Raw genomic sequence first — 17,797 nt, 5'->3', positions numbered from 1 at the left:
CCTTTAGAGCCAGTTATGGCTTATTTGTTTCACTTCTGCTTTGCCATCTCATCCCAGCTGGCCAGGATGAAAAGCATAAATAATAAAATTATTCCAATTTCAGTTCAGGGAACAAGAACATGCACCATGTCATTCTATTTCCTGTGCTCACTTACACCGATCAGGCATAACATTATGACCACCTTCCTAATATTGTGTAGGTCTCCCTTGTGCCTCCAAAACAGTTGTGACTCATCAGAGAATGGACATGGGCCTTCTGAGGGTGTCCTGTGGTGTCTGTAAACAGAATGCTGTTAGTGGGGGCCTTTGGGTCCTATGGGTTGAGGGGAGGGGTCTCTGTGGATCATCCCACAGATACTTGATTAGTTTGGGATCTAGTGAATTTGGAGGCCAGGTCAACACCTTGTGATGTTCTTCAGGTTTTTTTAGTTGTTCCTAAACTGTTCTTGTGTGTGTGTGTGTCTGTGTCAGGCTGCATCCTGCTGGGGACGGCTGCTGTCATGGGGTGGGGGTTAACACTTGTTTTACACAACTTTTTTATATATATATATATATATTTATTTATTTTTTTAAGAAAACCTCTCTTTAAGCAATAATCAGTCAGTTCTTCCATCTCAAGATTCTTGTGTTAGAAATTAGCTTGTAATACCTATACCTATTTTGTTGGATTAAATCAGTAGAGACAGGGCCGCAGTGCCACACATTTTTGAAAAAGAGTCCAAGTTGTTTTTCGCTCTGCAAGCATGTATGATTGGCATTTCCCATATGTATACAATTAATTAATTAGCCATAGCTTTGTTCAGAATATTGGATAACACATCTGTTATTGTCAGTGTTTCTTTGTACCCGTTTCTTTCAAATCAATAAATAAATGCAGACTGAGATGTGAAAAAACTTTTGGATGCCATAACCTCTGTGGTCATTGTAACTGAAATATTCACACGCATCATAAAGTTGTAAATATTTATCAGTTTATTACAGTTAAAAAGATGTATGTACATACAGAACATCACCAAACATGGTCATTTTCACTCATTTGCAAAGTAGCACTCTGCAACTAGTTGGTTTCAGGGTAACTGTCTTACAATGGGGCGGCATTGATTAAGTCTGTCATTTACAACCAAGCAGGTACGGTAAAATCAGTGTCTTCGTCCTCTTTTTCATTTGCCAGATAATGCTTGAGTAAAGGCATATATCCAAAATAAATCAACAGGAGGGTGCTGTGTTAAAACAAACTGTTGCTGAGTTGCTGGTCCAAATCCCAACACAGGTAGAAACCCCTCAGACTGGATCTTGGTCACTGTGGTTAGCAATGAAGACTCACATAGAGGTAGTCATGTCTGCATCTGCTCGTCCAGTCAAGAGACAACCGACCCAAAAAAAAAAACAAACAAAACTTTTAACATCTGTCCGATCCAAGGTCCCTTTACTGACGTTAAAGAAAGAAGAAATGATTATCTGTCTTTGTGGTTTAAACGGTCATAAAGGTTTTGCTTGGTGCGCGTAAGGCAGTCAAGTAAATGTGTGAAGTCACTGTAGAGAGGTTGAGTGGATGGGGATCAGATGCAGTGGGGAAAGAGCGGGCAGCTTCACATTGAAGGGTCGTTCCACCAAAACTGACATTTAAAAAAAATAAAAAATAAGGATGTTTATGACATTATGTGCTCTCACCATGAAGAATACATGATCCTAAAAAACAGAAAAGAAGTTTTATTTTGTCTAATCTCGATATTAACAAGAACAAAAAAAATGAAATGAGTTTAGTCCTCCAGATGCTGCAATGTAATGACTAAAATCTGATTGACCTGTAGATCATATTTAAAAAAAAAATCAAGATAAAAATGTTCCTGGTAAAATAACAATACAAGTCAGTTTTGGTGGAATTCCCCTTTAATGCCAAAGACAAGCGAGACGTAAGCTAATGCACATCCACTTGGTAGCATAATGGCATCATCTTCCATTGCACTCTTCTTGTAAAACTCTCATCACATTACAGATCTTGTAATACTGAGTCTACCAGATTACTGTACAGAGTAAAAGGAAAAATAAGACAGAAGAAATTAGACCCAAATTTACATCGTAACGACCAGTTGCTTGTCATCAAGTACAGTCAGTGGCCATAGACACAAGGAATAGCCAAACGAACACATAAAAAAAGACCATTAAGGCTGCTTGTCAATGTAGATTAAGTAGGATAAGCATTGCCACACAATGCTTTCAACACCCTTTGCAATATACAAAAAGGGAGCATTTGCAGATACACCAAATAGCCACTAAATCGAAGTCTTCTATGCAAAAACGCCCGATTCTGACCCAGACAAATCATGTCAAATATGTGTTCAACATGCTTGTTTCCTGTACAAAATAACCAGGCAAGAAAATGAACCGGGAACAGAAAGCAAAAAGGAGCGAAATGACTTTGATTCTGTGGTGCTCTCCATGGCCTAAAATCACAGACGATAGAAAAATAAACACAAATACTCCCAATTATTCTGGATGCACCAGTATGCAACACGTCATCGCTTTGAACCAGCAACGAGTCGCGCCTCTGACCGGGCGGGCCAGTCGGGTGTTCTCCATCTCGCCCCAACAGCACGTTAAAACTACATTCCACGATCAGGTAAATGCTCTCCAGTCGATTTAGCCCGCCTCGGATTCACCTCCCATCATCCTCTGCGCCTTCATGCACTGGCATTCATTCTCAACCTTGCAAAATGGCACATGGGAAAAAGTCAAAACAGAGAGACTGAATGTAAAAATGGGTCACAGCACTCACGCTGCATACCTAATGCACATCTCACTTTTGAGTACTCGTTGAAGGCATTTTTCACACAATTGTTTACAGCTAAAAGTAAATACACCAAAAAAAGAGAGAAACTTCCAAAGCTTTTATATAAAACCCAGGAATGCAATGCCTCCGGTGTGTTGTTGAGCGTGAACACAGAAAGCCCTTTTTACAATTTTTTTGTCTTTTTCCGACAGTCTTGTTGTACTGTAACTGCGTTAAGCTCAAATATGCACCTTGTTGTTGTGTCGTCGCATCGTTGTGTCCGAACGATTTGATCTGTGTGAAAACCACCGGGCCTGACGCCAAATAAAAAAAAAAAAAAGGTCAGTGGATTTGTCCCCTCATCAGGTTTTTGAGTCAGTGTTGGGAGTGGATCGTTTTCCCGCCTCCTCGCCCTGCTCGGCTCCCTCCGTCACAAACAGCATATGTTTGAAGTCCATGAAAAGCAGCAACAGGTTCTGCTGGTAAATTAGAAGCAGCGTTTTGTCGTTTTTTGTTTTTTTTCCTCCCGGATTCCGTCCCCCATGACCCCGAGGTGACCGTGGGAGCTCTGGTCACCCAGGAGGCCGGACCACAGCCCACCAAAACACACCAAGCTGCTGCAAAGAAAGTCGACCCACACAGTTCAATAGATAAACAGAATCATGATTGAATATAGAACTGGGATGCAAAACATTTTCAAAAAAGAAAAAAAAAAAGTTTGGTTTGATTACCTTTTGTTGGGATTTTTAATGTACAGTCTCTTGAAATAATACTAACTGAATACACATTTCATCATTTAGAAAAAAGAAAAACACTTGATTTAAAATAAACTATGCTCATCTGAATCGGTGTAAGCCTTTTCCTTGCAGGATGTGAGAATCTCAAAATGTCTCAGAGACCCTTATACAGTTCAAGAGAGCAAGCTCCTTTTAAGATTGACAGGATAAAACTTCCCCAAAGAAAGTTACCGTTATATTCTGAGCCCACAAAACAAATATTTAATCGATACAAATTTACAGGATAAACCGCTTCAACAGATAAAATACTTATGAAACAAAATGCCCCTCATTTAAAATAACCAATGAGAGGCTATTGCGTTTTTGTCTAAATATAGAGGATGCCAATGTCTTCAATTAAAAAAAAAAAGTGCATAAGAGCAGCAGCATTGCTGGGACAGTGTGGGACAAAAGATGTTAAAAAATAAAATAAAATTACAAATCAATATAAATCAAGGGAGTATTTTCCTTAATGTGATTTATATTCTAAGGAGACTGTGTCAAAGAAAAGACTAAAGAATATTTAAAAAAATAAAAATAAAAAATAAAAATTAAGTGTCCAGAAGGAGTTACCTGTTAACGTTTTATTATCAAATCTTTTTATGAAGCTCCAGAGACTCATCTTTTGAAAACGCTTGATATGTCGGTCAATGATCAACTGGGTGACAGCTATGCAACACTGAATATCATATGAGTAAACAGGACTAAAAAAAAAAAAAAAATGTACTCAAGGCAACAACCAGGATTCGTATACATACATTAAAAAGACATCTATCATTTATCCCATCACCTATGCATGTTTGGCTTTTTCCCACCAATACCTATTTTGTTGGATTAAATCAGTAAAGTCGGGACCGCAGCGCCACCCGTTTTTGAAAAAGAGTCCAAGTTGTTTTTTCCTCTTCAAGCATGTATGATTGGCATTTCTCATATGTATACATTACTAGCTTAACTTTGAACAACTACTGCTGCTATTTGTTAAAAAAGGTCTCCTCAAACTAATAGTGACGGATTAATGCAAGAGGGTCACTAAAAAAAACATAAAGAAAAAACAAAAAAACAAAAGTAACAGCAGTAATAAAAAAAGTTATTGAAATAATTTATATCTTTGTATTCTCATGGACAATTGTGTTTAGAAATGAACCACTGGATCACTCTAAACATAGGCACAGTTTTGTTTCTTTTAAAACGTAAGGTAAAAAAAGGAAAAGAAAATACAAAAAAAATATAAGCACACCCATCATTAGACCTTTGTTCTTTATGGTCAAGAAGCAGGTAACATAAGTTATGTCGAGGGAGAATTATGTATAAAAAAAGGGGAATATCAAAAGAAAGTAAAACAAGATGACAACGTTTAAATTACGGCAGCAGCAGTAAATGAGAAGTTCCAAAGACTTTTTTGTTTGTTTTTGCATACAGTTGTATCCTTGCTCACATAATAGATGCTTGTAATTACTGTAAATACATTGGCAATGGGAGCACGGTTTATATGGTTGAAAGACTTGCCACTTAGCTCACAGTTACTCAATATATATAACTTTATATATCTTCAGTTTTGGCAAATAGATGGAAATATTTTTCCTCTCGCATGATTCGGAATGACAGATGAGCGGGGGGCTTGGTGGTGGCTGGGGTCCTAAAATGACCATGATAAACTCTGGAGCATCACAGAAGTCAAGTTTCTAAAGATTCGCCTTATTTCTGCCCAAGGATGGTGAAAGAAACGTTTTCCTCATCAACCTCCTCCTTGTATTCACACCCCCAACACCAGCTGTGGCGAGTCTGTTTTCTTTACAGTGTATGATACACGTAGTGGGGGCGGGCAGGCGAAAAGGGTGCAGAGCGATCGGAGGGTTTGGAGTTAGCAGGACTGGCATCGAGCTGCTCTTGGCTCAGACCATGGCACGGTACGGTCCTTGCATCTTGAGGAACTGGATGATGAAGGATGGTCCTCCTGCAACAATCTGGGGCGGCAGGTGGGTCAGGGGACAGTTCTCAATGCTCATGATGGACAGTTTGCTGCAGAGGGCCAGCTCGAACGGGAGGCTATGCAGGTTGGGGTTGTCGTTGAGGTACAGTTCCTCCAAGTTCTCCAGTGTGCCTGAGGACAGACATCCAGTAGTGTTAGTTATCATCTTGTACTGACATCCAGGAAAGGTCTTATATCAACAGGCTTTCAGCAATACATGACAACACAATATTATTTTTAGGAATTAAAGTGGTTAGCCCTGGTGACTCGCCCACAGTGTAACCCCACCGCTCATCACAACACCAGATGAAACTGTCTCCAACCAAGTGCTTAGTATCCCTTTGAGGCACCTCCTTGATCCAGGTCAGAGCTTATAAACATTCACTTTCACTTAATTTCACAGCAACATACAAAGCACACTGAGCTTACTGATTTAGGCTCTAACTACTAATTCAACTAACCCTTTGTTGGTCTTCTGATTGGTCTGCTGGCCACTAACCAGAGGGCGTCTAGCTTTTGTCCAGTCCTGACTTCCTATGTTACTGTTGCTATACAAACAATGTAATTCCCATAAAAAAACGTAGGAAGTCAGAACTTGACAAAGGGGAGGAGCCCCAAGGTGGCTAGCAGACCAATCAGAAGACAAATTAATCTTTGTTTAGTCAGGAAAATGTCAAATGGAAATCTCCAAAGCATTTTAATTGCTATTTTACACCATCTCCTATCTTATATATGACAATATACATGTATTTTTTTTTCAAAAAAAATGTTAATCAACCTTTGGAAAGTCTATGCCAATCTATCCTATTATTTTAATTCAAATTCCAGCACATTTAAGGCTGTCTAGAGGAGACCTTAAAAAGGCTGAGCAAAACCAAGCTTAGGGGAAATCATTTAGATCCTTAGGGGATGATGGAGAGCCTGCTGCGGTCTCACACACAAACATGTATTGAGTTGCGTAGCCACAGGTCACTCTCAATTCTTCATGCAGTCTGAATGCACTAAAAATACACTCACCTCTAGCGCCTTTCTCTGCTCATTTAAATCTCTGGCTTAACTCTTAACCTCAGTAACTAACCTGTCCAGCTCGAACCAAAGAGAGGAAGGGTGAAAGGTGGGATTTACTGTTGACTACTAAGCTCTTAAATCCCAAAGGTTAAATAAAACTTTAAGACAAAATAAACCAAATGATCAAATGAAACAAAACATTTGATCAGATGTAAATGGAGATTTTCAAAATGTGGACTGTAGTCGATTTCAGTACAAATGAATAACAAAAGATGTTACTTATTTAATATGAATAGTCAACTTCTGCCCATTACTGAAACTCTTACACCCTGCATATAAATATAAATATAGGATGTGCAGGCCTCAACACTACCTTCGAAACATGTGTTATAGAGCAGGTGTAGGCAACAGTATGTCGAAAAAGTGTCGGTGGTCAGCTGTGCATTTCCTCTATATGAGAGGATTGTGGAATTTAAAGGACAATGTGTTTTTGTTTGTGTTTAGTTTAATGGTACATGGTTTTTAAAAAGACTCTCAGTTTTAACAGAATTGTGAGCCATAAAACAGTATTGTGTTTTTATAAAGACAGCAACAATTTCTGTTCCATCCATTTTCACCTCCAGGAGAAACACAGAGTGCAGTTCTCTCATAGTGGAACATCCCTGGACCAGTTCTGATTCATCTGATTTTGTGGTCTGATTAGTACTTACCAATCTCTTCAGGAAGGTGTTGCAGCAGGTTCTCCCCCAAACCAAGATGAGTCAGGTTGGTGAGATGGCCGATGCCTCTGGGTAACGTTGTCAGCTGATTATTTGTCAACACCAATTTCTAATGTGTACAATAAAAATTCTGTTAATTTACATGTTAGTCAAAGCGTGAGCGCTGCAGAGGAATAAATCACATTTACCAGTCCAAGTGTGCAATTAAAAAAATCACAGTTCAGTTTAAATTAGTAAAGATATTGAGGGAATGGACCTCTGGTTGTCAGCAGATAAAAGCCTTACAGACCCCAAATTCAATACTGTGTGGAAACTCCATTGATAACAATTATAATGTAAAGTCTTGTTGGGCAAGTCTCAACTAGGTTAGTTTGGGTTAGGGTAGTTTGTCCTCCTCTTCCTGGCAAATGCTCTCTAGCTTCATTACACTAGATGAAAGGAATGGAGGAACTTCGATATTCAGGTCTCTTCACAAATGTTCTGTAGGGTTTTGGTCTGGGCTTTGGTTGGGCAACTTAAGGATGGTTCGAGACCTGAGGCCACTTTAGTATTGTCTTGGCTGAATGCAAACTGCTGCAGCAGTCTCAGGTGACTGGACTCAGGAGTATGTTTTCTGTATTTGAATGCATTCAGCTTCCCCTTCGTTCTGACCAGTCACCATGAGAGAAAGTAAAGAACAGCAGATGATGAGCTGTATCGATGTTTCCCAAACACAGTGCTTGGAGTCCTGCCCCAAGATATTTAATTTTTGTCTTGCAAGGCCAGTCAATCCTTTTCTATCAATTCCTGCCAAGCGCTTTTGGAACTTTGTTAGAGATCATTGGATCTTGGCCAAATCCCTGACAAAGGCTTCACACTCTGGTACCAGACTGTCAACTCTAGGAGCAGTCATGGCGGTTGCAAATGTCTTGGTCTTGGGAACAATCAAAGCTAATAATGGTTCTATAACTTCTAGGTTTATAGAGGGTAGACTTGATGTATTCAATCTCAGGGTTTCCACACTTCATAGAATAACTCTTAAACATTCATTTGAAGATATTTCGATGGCACATGGCCATGGAATGGGAATTGTGCATTTTCTTCAATATGACAGTCTCCTTTGAAACATAGTAACTGGAAAATATTTTAGCTACTTCCGATGTTTGCGTTTTACTCCTGCATGGGATCTGTCTCAGAGTCATTCTGCAGCATAAGAACAGGTCCAAACATATGGCCAGAGTCATAAAAGACAATCTACAAAAAAAGTAAAACAAGGAATCCTGGAACAAATGTTATAATCTCCATATAATCTTAACAAAACTGTGTCTATGTTTAGAGTGATCCAGTGGTTCATTTCTTAGCATGCCAAGTAAATTAAAAAGTGTCTGTTAGTATTCTTAGGCACTGTTTCAAAGAAATGGTGCTGTTTCAAATGTGAGGAGTTGAGCTGAGAACTGTCTATTCCACCAACTGTGATTGATCATTTAATGGTAAGAGAGCATGTACAGTAATTTGTTCCTTAAAACTAAAAACATTTAAGAGAAATAACAGAATATATATCAACACAAACTACACCTTTTAGACCAAATTTAACTGCAGCTGAGAGAATTGTGTGTTGGGAAAAGTACCTGTAAATCTTTAAGATAAGCGATTTCATTAGGTAGACATTCCAACTTGTTTTCCTCCAAGTCAAGTTCCCGTAACTTTCTCAAATTCCCAATACCATGTGGTAACTTCTTGAGAAGATTATTGGACAATATTAACACCTGTAAAAACAAGAATGTATTTCAAAATGAGGAACAGTTAAGTAACAGTCTGGCCATGAAATATAAGCTATGAAAGTATTAGTAACAGTAATAAATCAAGTGCTCCAATCACAGAATTGAATTGTATCGTGTTAAACTAATGATTAAACTGCCTAAAGCATTAACAGATTTGAGAAATGTGTGCAAAGTTGTACAAATTCATACATGGACCACATTGTTCATTTGAGAAAAAAGTATTCAAAGTTCAAGAAGTGGCCTTCCCTTTAAGCTTAGAAAACAAGTATGACCTTTGAATTCTGCACCAGCAACCCAAAATCATACTCCGTGTGTGTGTGTGTGTGTGTGTGTGTGTGTAAGAATTACCTCAAGGGAGACGAGTCCACAGACATCCTCTGGGATCTTAGTCAGCTGATTGGTGGCCAGGTTAAGCTCAACCATGCTAGTCCATGTGCCAAAATCCAACGGCAGAGATGTTAGCTGGTTGTCCTAAGGAAGTCAGTAGCATACCTATATTAGCAACATGACTGACAATTCAATGGATCGACACAAAACCAGCACTGTTCAAGAAGCTAAACAGCTGACTGGAATATGGCAGATATGTAACACCAGGGTAACGTGTTTTCATGGGACACTGAAATACAAACAAGGTTCAAATGTACATGCCTGACAAAATGATTGATATTAACTTCAACAGGCGTGTCGTTCAGACAACTGTTCCACTCGAAAACGAATATGACTAAGCAAATATTGTTTAAATATGACAAAAATAACATATAACCATTCTCACGGTTCCAGCTTAGCATATTAAAAGCTGTATTATAAATAGCCAGGCCCATATTAGGATAATGAAGATGTATTTTTTTACGTGAGTGCATAACTTTGGTTTGTCAAGTATAATACCTCAAATGTTTTTCAATGAATATATTTCAACAGATCGCCTTACTGTCTTGTGGTAAATAAAAAATTACACACATTTTTACCAAATTGTTGTAATAAGTACAGTAATTATTAACCTGAGACAATTTTACAGACAAACATGTATACCTTCATGTTAAGCTTGCTTAACACTTTGGCCCTGGAGAATATCCCAAAGGGGATCTTGTTGATACGGTTGTGCTCCATGTTGAGGGAGTAAATGGTGGAGAACTGGGACGGCCCACCCACAGGGTATGACTGGAAGCAGTTCCTCGCCAGTGTTAAACTTGTCAGGTTTACCAAACTTGACAGCAGGCCCTGACCAAGAGAAACAGAGACATGGCAGAAATCACATGATTTAGACAAGACTCTATTACCATAGGCTGTGTTATGTTTATGCTGGATGCACTAGTAGCCCCCCGACATACGGAGGAATTTAACAGATTAAGATATAAGCATAAACCGTTTTTAGTGAAGAAATATCCCAAGTGCTACGATTATGTTGTAATTTGTGGCTAAGTTGCCCATATATGATGAAAACATGACATGACAATGGAGTTATCATTTCTGCATTCTTTGCATTTTAACGGCACTACAGGAAACAACAGAATACAGATTAAGGCTGCAATAACTCAAATGTTCAATATTTAAATTTGGATTAAAATTAATCTTCTACTTACCTCTGGCAACACTGAAATGTTGTTGTTCTCCAGATTTAGCTCCTCCAGTTCTCGACATTTGGCTAATGATCTGGGAATGGCTGACAATCTATTGTATCTCAGACCTAAGCGATTTATGCTTGCAAGATTGCCTGAAATAACAAAAACACGTAGTATCAAGATGTTTTTCCCTCCACAAATTTTCAAAACTAGCTGGAATCACTGATTGGTAAAATAGAACAAATATACAGACAAAAATGAACACATCTTTGCACTGGAGTCCTAAAACATACTGTTATGACATACTCAACTCACCTATAGTCTCCGGGAGGTCCAAGAGCTCATTGTGCTGCAGGTCAAGGTTGGTTATCTGTGTGCAATTTCCAATCTCCTTCGGTAGGTGTTCCAATTGATTATGAGCAACATCGAGAGTAATTAGGCTGCACAGCTCCCCTGCAGAAAGCACACCGAATGTAGAAAAAATGTAGAAAAAAATGAGTCAAGCTGGGTTTGTCTATTATGCATGATCAAATTTAAAGCCATGGCTACTTCCATACACTTAGACAGGCCCAATGATAATCATCAAAACGCTGAACAACAGGATATGTAGTACTGTTGGAGTTGGGTTAGGGTTAGATAGTGACCATCAACACTAGGGTCCATAGGATGAGAATGTTTTGTGAGAATATAAATAGAATATAAACACAATATCTGGAAAATACATACACAAAAAAAAACTATACCTTGGATGGAAATGAACAAATGATATAGACTTGATATTTTCCAACACTTATCTGAATTCTTATATTCACTAAGAAAAAGATTTACTTATGGTTAAGCGTCTTTACACGTAGGTCTCACTCACCTATCTCTGCAGGTAGTTGTTTAATTTTGTTCTCACGGATGCTAAGCATGGTGAGCTTGGATAGGTTTCGGATGTCCTTCTCCACAGTTGTGATGCGATTGAAGCGCAGGTACAGAGTGGTCAGAGACGTCAGTCGATAGACGACAGCCGGTATCTCTCTCAGCTTGTTGTGCCGGAGGTCGAGCATTCGAAGCATTTTCAGGCAGTCCAAGGAGTCAGGCAAACTGGTCAGGGAGTTCTCGCTGAGGGCCAAAGTGACCAGGCCCGATAGGCAACCCACCTCAGCCGGCAGGCTCTGCAGCTTGTTGCTGTATAGGTAGAGTTCAGCCAACTGTGTCAACTCCTTAATGGAGGTGGGCAGCATGTGAATGGACCGTTTGGATAGGTCCAGTCTCATTGAGTTCTCCTCCCGACACTTGTTAAGCTCTTTGATCACCTCCGCATTACTGGATTTCTTGCGTGTACCTGGTGCCGGGTTTGGCCGCTTTATCGTATTGTCAACAGAGAAGGCAACACCTGGTGTTGAGCTGCTAGTGTCCTTCTTTCCTTCTTTGGCATCTTTCCCTTTGGTCTTAGCTTCTTTGCCCCCATCCTTCACTAGGCTGGCCAAAGCCTTGGCCTCCTTTTCCCTTTCTTTACCCGCTGGACCACCTTTGGGGTCCTTTTCTTTTGAATCTTTTTCTTTACCTAAAGTACTACTCATGTCGACGTTATCGGGCCTCCTGCAGAGTTGCTCATGAGAGTCTCTCTTGTCAGGTTATTTATTCAGAATAAAAGGGACAAAAACAGCCAAGGAGGCTTTTAAAGAAAACATCCCCGTGCAGGCCCACACATTTATGATTACCCTAAAAAAAAAAGGCTTTGTGATCCAAAGTTTTTTTTGGATACTTATGATACTTTGTTCCTTTGTTAAAATGCCATGGGAGAAAAAATCCTTTGAAGTAGCTGGACCGTGGCATCCATGGGCCACATGCTTGAGTGTTTGAACTACATACAATCCCAGGACCTCCAGATACAAGTTCTTTCAGGCTGCAAAGGTCACCAAGTTTTTTTATAATCCCTCTGTTGTGGCTGTTGGGAGGAAAAAAGAAATTCTGTTCACATTTTCAATTTCATTTTTACATTTTACAAACATTTTCTGCAGTTTGAATTTTTAACAATTGAGTTACTCTGCATGAAAAAGGAAACACACTTTTTTTGTATTTGCTACATGCTATAATAATAATAGTAATAATAACAATAACAAAATTATTTCAAATCAACATTACAACTGCTTCACATCAACACAAAAACCTGCAACTGTAGTTAATAAAAACAGAAAAACAATAAGTCAAGAACGTAAAGTTTCAATTAAAACTCACTTCTATACTTCAAAGTATTTGCTTCTGACAGTTTTTACAAAAAGAAACTATGTTGTACTGAAAGGAAGACAAGCCACAAAACAAAAAGATTTTCTGTCTCTTAAACATTCAGCAAATGTTAAATAAGTTAGACCTAGCAATATCCATTAGGTTGGCATGTTAACAGTGTGTAGGGGAGAGTCCTCGTTATCAAAATAATATGGCCAATTGTCAGATGGATAAGAGGATACTGTCCAGCCAGTTGATCAGTACAGTGGTCGTACTGGACCAAAAATCATGTCTCTGAAAAATTGTTAAGGTGGCAACATTTAATCAACATAAACTGGATTGTCTTATCGTATTTATTGTTAGATATCTTAAATATACCACAGAAGCACTACTACAGCCCTACTTATTGACAAGTTGCACCTATAGTGAAGAGATTCTTCACTGACAAAAATGTTTGATGAATAACGCAATTTCTTGAGTGTAATCATCTACCATCATTATAACAAGGGAATTTACAAGGTCACCTGGAGTATCTTTTGTCTTTTTATCGCATTTTCATAAAAAGACAAATTCAGTTCATTCAGACCCTTTCATTGTTTGCAACGGAAGGCAACATTCATCCCCACATTGCTCTATACAGTGACGGCAACGCCAAAGTGAAATCAAATAGTAATGAATGGTTTCAAACACTAAAAACGCATGGAAGAATACGTCATTATAAATTTCTCCACTGTGTACATATTTCACTGACACTTAAGTTTGCTGAAAACTTTTTTCATGCAGGAAAGAAGGTACACCCCTCTTCCTCACCAAGCCCATGCTTACGCAGTTCTCTCAGCGTTTAAACACGAGCACACACGCTTTCACTTAAAAACAAATATTAAGTTGGTCATCTGTGTGTACATCTTCTTTGTATATGAGCAACAACCAAACATAAAAGACTCTGTATATTTCAACAGGTTTGGTTGTATGTCACTACCATGAGATGTATAAGATATGTGGTATCACTTGACAACCCAAGAAAACCTGTGTAATACACAGAACACAACCTCACATCAACTGACTCCACCCAAACAAACATGGCCCAGCAAAGGGTTGACATTATGGTAAGCCTACAGCCCCACCTAAGCATGAACTGAACTAGTTAACATCCATATCAAAACCTGTAGCACAACAATCATAAAGAATACTTATGTCTCAAAGACACCCAGACAAAACATGCTGTCCTTTGGATCCTTATATGACAAACGTGTGTGTTAGCTTGCTTTGGCTTTGTCTCTATTTAGTCTCTGTTGCTGTTGAACCTCAACGCCTGTGTAAGGCTCTCCAGCACTAGTACAAGCTAAGCTGTGGCAAAACGAGAGGCAGGTTTGGCTCAGGATCAGAGCTAAGTGAAAAGGTTACGACTGCTGCGAGTAATCTTTAGAAGTGGCCTTCAAAGCACTAAGTCCCCACAAAAACAGATCATATGACCTTTTGGGTAAAAGAAATGTTTGGTCAATAGCAGCACCTCTTACATGACAGAATGCCTTAGAGTTTGTTCTGTAAATAATAAAAGGTATCCACTGCTCTTTTTGCCTGTCATAAATAAAGAGATGGACATCTAACTCTTGCTAAAACACACATACCTGTGCACTAAATAATTCTTAACAAAAAATGAGAATAGCCAGGCCAGCCCTTCTGTTGGGGCCATGTAAACCAAACTGTGAAAGCCACTTCCTTTTATGGTTGTACACTCTGTCCCTGTACTGGTACATCACCCTGGTTATAACAACTCCATGTAAACACTATCTCTATAGATTTATATCTGCATTCAAAGTCTAATGATTTCTTTTTGAACATAGTGAAAGACCAAAAACATCAGAAGTAAATATTTAGCATTCAATTGAACATGTTAATTTCCTAAGAAATGTGTTATTTATGAAATTTACAATTATACTAGCAATAGTAATTTGGCAAAGAAATCAAGCCTTTATCATGAAGGAAATCTGTATTGGCCTTACTCATAGAAACTAAATATTAATCACAGCAAAGACGTGTATTCTTATTTACATCATTCAAATGAATGCATATGTTTCTGCAAAATAACTCAACAAAGTAAACCACAGGTGCATGATATTCAGTCACTTTTCCACTGATAATGTTATGGTTGTGTCCACTTGTTGAGTGTGAATGTAATACCTAGATGCACAGAGCTCATTTCAGTTTAGATCCCTTGATTGTTTACTCTGGTAAGAAGCATTCAAAAACTCCAGACTGTGTTATGCGATGACTATGATAAAGCAAAATCAAAGAGGGATAAGCACTTTCAAATACTAAATACTGGTGACACATGGCACCATGCGATGAATGCATTTCTTCACCCGTTTCAACGACATTTGGGAAGAGCTGCTACTAGTTGAACATTTTTTCGTGCTGAAAAAAGCAGAGAATTCTTGTCTCAACGCATCCTCACTTAACAACTCACTCAACAAATATTATGCATACTACTATAAATATGGCACTAAACATTACTAATATGTTTAAACAAATTGAAACTAATATCAAGATGGGTTTTCATTGAGCTTAGTATGCAATTTAAGCAGACAGTAAAAGAAGTATTAATATCTTCATAATATTTATTCTGACAGATGCCAGGAAACACAAACACACTTGAAAAATGTTGGAGGGTTATCAGTGTCATGTCATAGAATTCAAATGTGCTTTACCAGACCACAAAATCTGTTTAACGTACTAAGCAAAACCTCACACCAACTAACTGTGGCTAAACAAACATGGCCCAGCGGGTGTTGACATTACTGTAAGTCTACAGCCCCACCTAAGCATGAACTGAGCTAGTTAAACATTTCCTAAAAAAAATCTGTTGCAAAACAATCATAATGAATACATAAGTATGGCTGGATAGCCTAGACAGTACATGGAAAAAGGGAAGAGATGACCAGAAATTTAAATTAGCTATGCATAAAATGATGGAATCACATAGTGGCTCAACGGTCCAGCTTATTTAGATCAGAAAAACTGCACTATTGATAGGCACTCTTCTTCAAAGCCTACACTGCCCTTCACTGCCGTCTTCGATACTGATCTGTGGCTGTCTTAATGGGTGATTTTATATATGCACTCGTTGTGCCTCTTTTTTTTGGCAAAAGATACTGAATCATTTTGAATCAATGGGGAAATGATCCAGCAGTGACATAACTTGCAAGCACCCTGTAAGTTAGAACTACTCATTTAGCCAATGTAAATATGAGGATCAACTCAAATACAGTTTTGCAGAAAAGGCTAATGTGTGTCCATCAACACTACCACAACTCCATCATAAAGTGCTACTCGGACTTCCCACATACGGACTAATGAAGTTTCCATTAAGGATATCTTGGGCCTATCTGCTAATGCCAGTGCATTTAGGCCTGTTCTCCTTTGTTTATCCATTACAAAGGCTTTATGATCAAATAAGACAGGCACCAATGTTAGCTAATCAGCGCATACAATAAAACACGCGTGTAAAGCAAACAAACTTAAGTGCTGTGATGTGACTAAAAGCAGCACAGATTCAATCATATTCAAAAAGATCCGAGACCAGTGCCGCTGCTTGACAGAATGTTACGACACCAGTAGGGAGGAATACCAACTCAGAAATGATCTGGCCTGTGAGTTGAGACAATTACCAGTGTGATATGGTAAGCAAAACTGAACAACAAGAGGTGAGTTGGCAACTACTGCTACTACACAGCACTCCACATGATCCAGCTAGCTTGATGGCTACGTGTGCCATTGACAAATCCTTGGAAACAGATTACCGACAAAACCGTAGCTACCAGGTCAGGAAGTCAAGTCGCCCTGCAAGATTAATAAATCCACATAACACGATGACCAAAGAAAAGCAACGGGCTTGGTGACGCTGTGTTGTCGCTGGTATGATAGTTGTAGCCTGACGTTAACAGTAATACTGCGTTAACGTTGTGACTGTTGACCTAACATCTTCAACTAGCCAAGTAATAGTCGTTAGCCAACTCGCGTAAGCTAAAAATGTTTCATGTTAGCTAAACCGTCCATGGCACTGACATCTCCAGTGAATATTCCAATAGATAAGTATTCAAAATGAGCTAAGCACAATAGCAGAGCCTGCTAAAGCGACTGACAACAAGACAGGAAATAAACACAGCTAAGCTAAACGTCAACAGCAAAGCAAACGTCCGTTATGCCAGACTGCTAACTTGCTAACGTCAGCTAGCAAGTAACTTAGCCCAAAAGCTAACACGATTTTAGCGAGCGATTTTCTCGCAAAATGGAGAATAACATTACATTCAACGTGGCATAGTGAAAGGTTGCTATATTAATAGACGGTGCAGGGAGTGTCAGTATTTATCACCTAGATCTTTACTACTAAATCCAGCGGTTAGCTTGATTTGAAGCTGAACAGTGAGTGTAGCGTAGGCCCGAGCAGAGCGACTGTCGGACGCAGACCGACCCGTCCGCCGAGTTCGACCGAGAGGGGAAATCTCTGCTGCAGCCAGCTGGGCGCAATCAGACACCCAGGGAGGAACAGCCGGTGGAGGCAGCTGATATCCCAAGCCGGGCATACACAGAAGGCGTACAGGGTGCGGATTCACTGTAACACAGCATCCAAGCGCCGTTCCCGTGTTGAATATTAGCCGAGGAAAAAAAGAAAACACTCAGAAAAACAGCGGCCATTCCGAAGCTGAACAAAAGAGTACGTTCGTACTCGCCACCGCAAAATGACACTTGAGCGTTACATACGCCGTAATAAGGGGCTGGCGAAAGTATTATCTATTGAGTGTTGCGTTGCTGCGGCGCGGTGCTCAAACGTCAACATTTAATGTGATAAAATAACAGTTTTACCTTCAGAGGTGTGACTCCGCCATCCTTGCTGCTTCCTCCTCTTTTCCTACACTGCTGCTCCGCTCCCCTCCCTCCCCGGACACCAAACTGCGTCATTCGCACGCCTAACCAATGTTATCACGAGACTTTGAAATACAATCAAACCTTCACCATTTCATA

General features: G+C 39.3%; 1 protein-coding gene across 2 annotated transcripts; it reads right to left on the bottom strand.

Annotated features, from left to right (window-relative positions):
* Window positions 1-956: 956 nt before the first annotated feature.
* On the bottom strand, window positions 957-17,698 carry shoc2 (SHOC2 leucine rich repeat scaffold protein). 2 transcript variants are annotated; one of them, XM_084564686.1, is made up of 9 exons: window positions 17,639-17,698; window positions 11,427-12,497; window positions 10,877-11,014; window positions 10,583-10,713; window positions 10,032-10,220; window positions 9,351-9,473; window positions 8,850-8,987; window positions 7,234-7,351; window positions 957-5,647 (listed from the first exon to the last, which is right to left on the bottom strand). In XM_084564686.1, exons 2-9 carry the CDS (start codon window positions 12,127-12,129, stop codon window positions 5,439-5,441), a joined length of 1,749 nt encoding a protein of 582 aa, XP_084420812.1. In that variant the 5' UTR covers window positions 12,130-12,497; window positions 17,639-17,698; the 3' UTR covers window positions 957-5,438. The 2 variants fall into 2 exon arrangements, with proteins under 2 accessions (XP_084420812.1, XP_084420813.1); XM_084564687.1 differs by lacking the exon at window positions 8,850-8,987.
* Between the last annotated feature and the right edge of the window lie 99 nt (window positions 17,699-17,797).

This window comes from Chelon labrosus (assembly GCF_963514085.1).
Source record: "Chelon labrosus genome assembly, chromosome: 2".
In the NCBI taxonomy this organism is placed as follows: domain Eukaryota; kingdom Metazoa; phylum Chordata; class Actinopteri; order Mugiliformes; family Mugilidae; genus Chelon; species Chelon labrosus.
Note: the sequence above shows the minus strand (reverse complement) of the source record. Positions and strands in the feature narration are given on the sequence as shown.

What these genes read in the sequence shown, in the direction of transcription:
- shoc2 (XM_084564686.1), bottom strand. Translation starts at nt 12,129, where the DNA reads ATGAGTAGTACTTTAGGTAAAGAAAAAGATTCAAAAGAAAAGGACCCC. An exon ending in ACAACTACCTGCAGAGATAG is followed by an intron (nt 11,015 to 11,426) that starts GTGAGTGAGACC and finishes TGCTTTCTGCAG; the next exon opens with GGGAGCTGTGCAGCCTAATT. An exon ending in GGACCTCCCGGAGACTATAG is followed by an intron (nt 10,714 to 10,876) that starts GTGAGTTGAGTA and finishes TTGTTATTTCAG; the next exon opens with GCAATCTTGCAAGCATAAAT.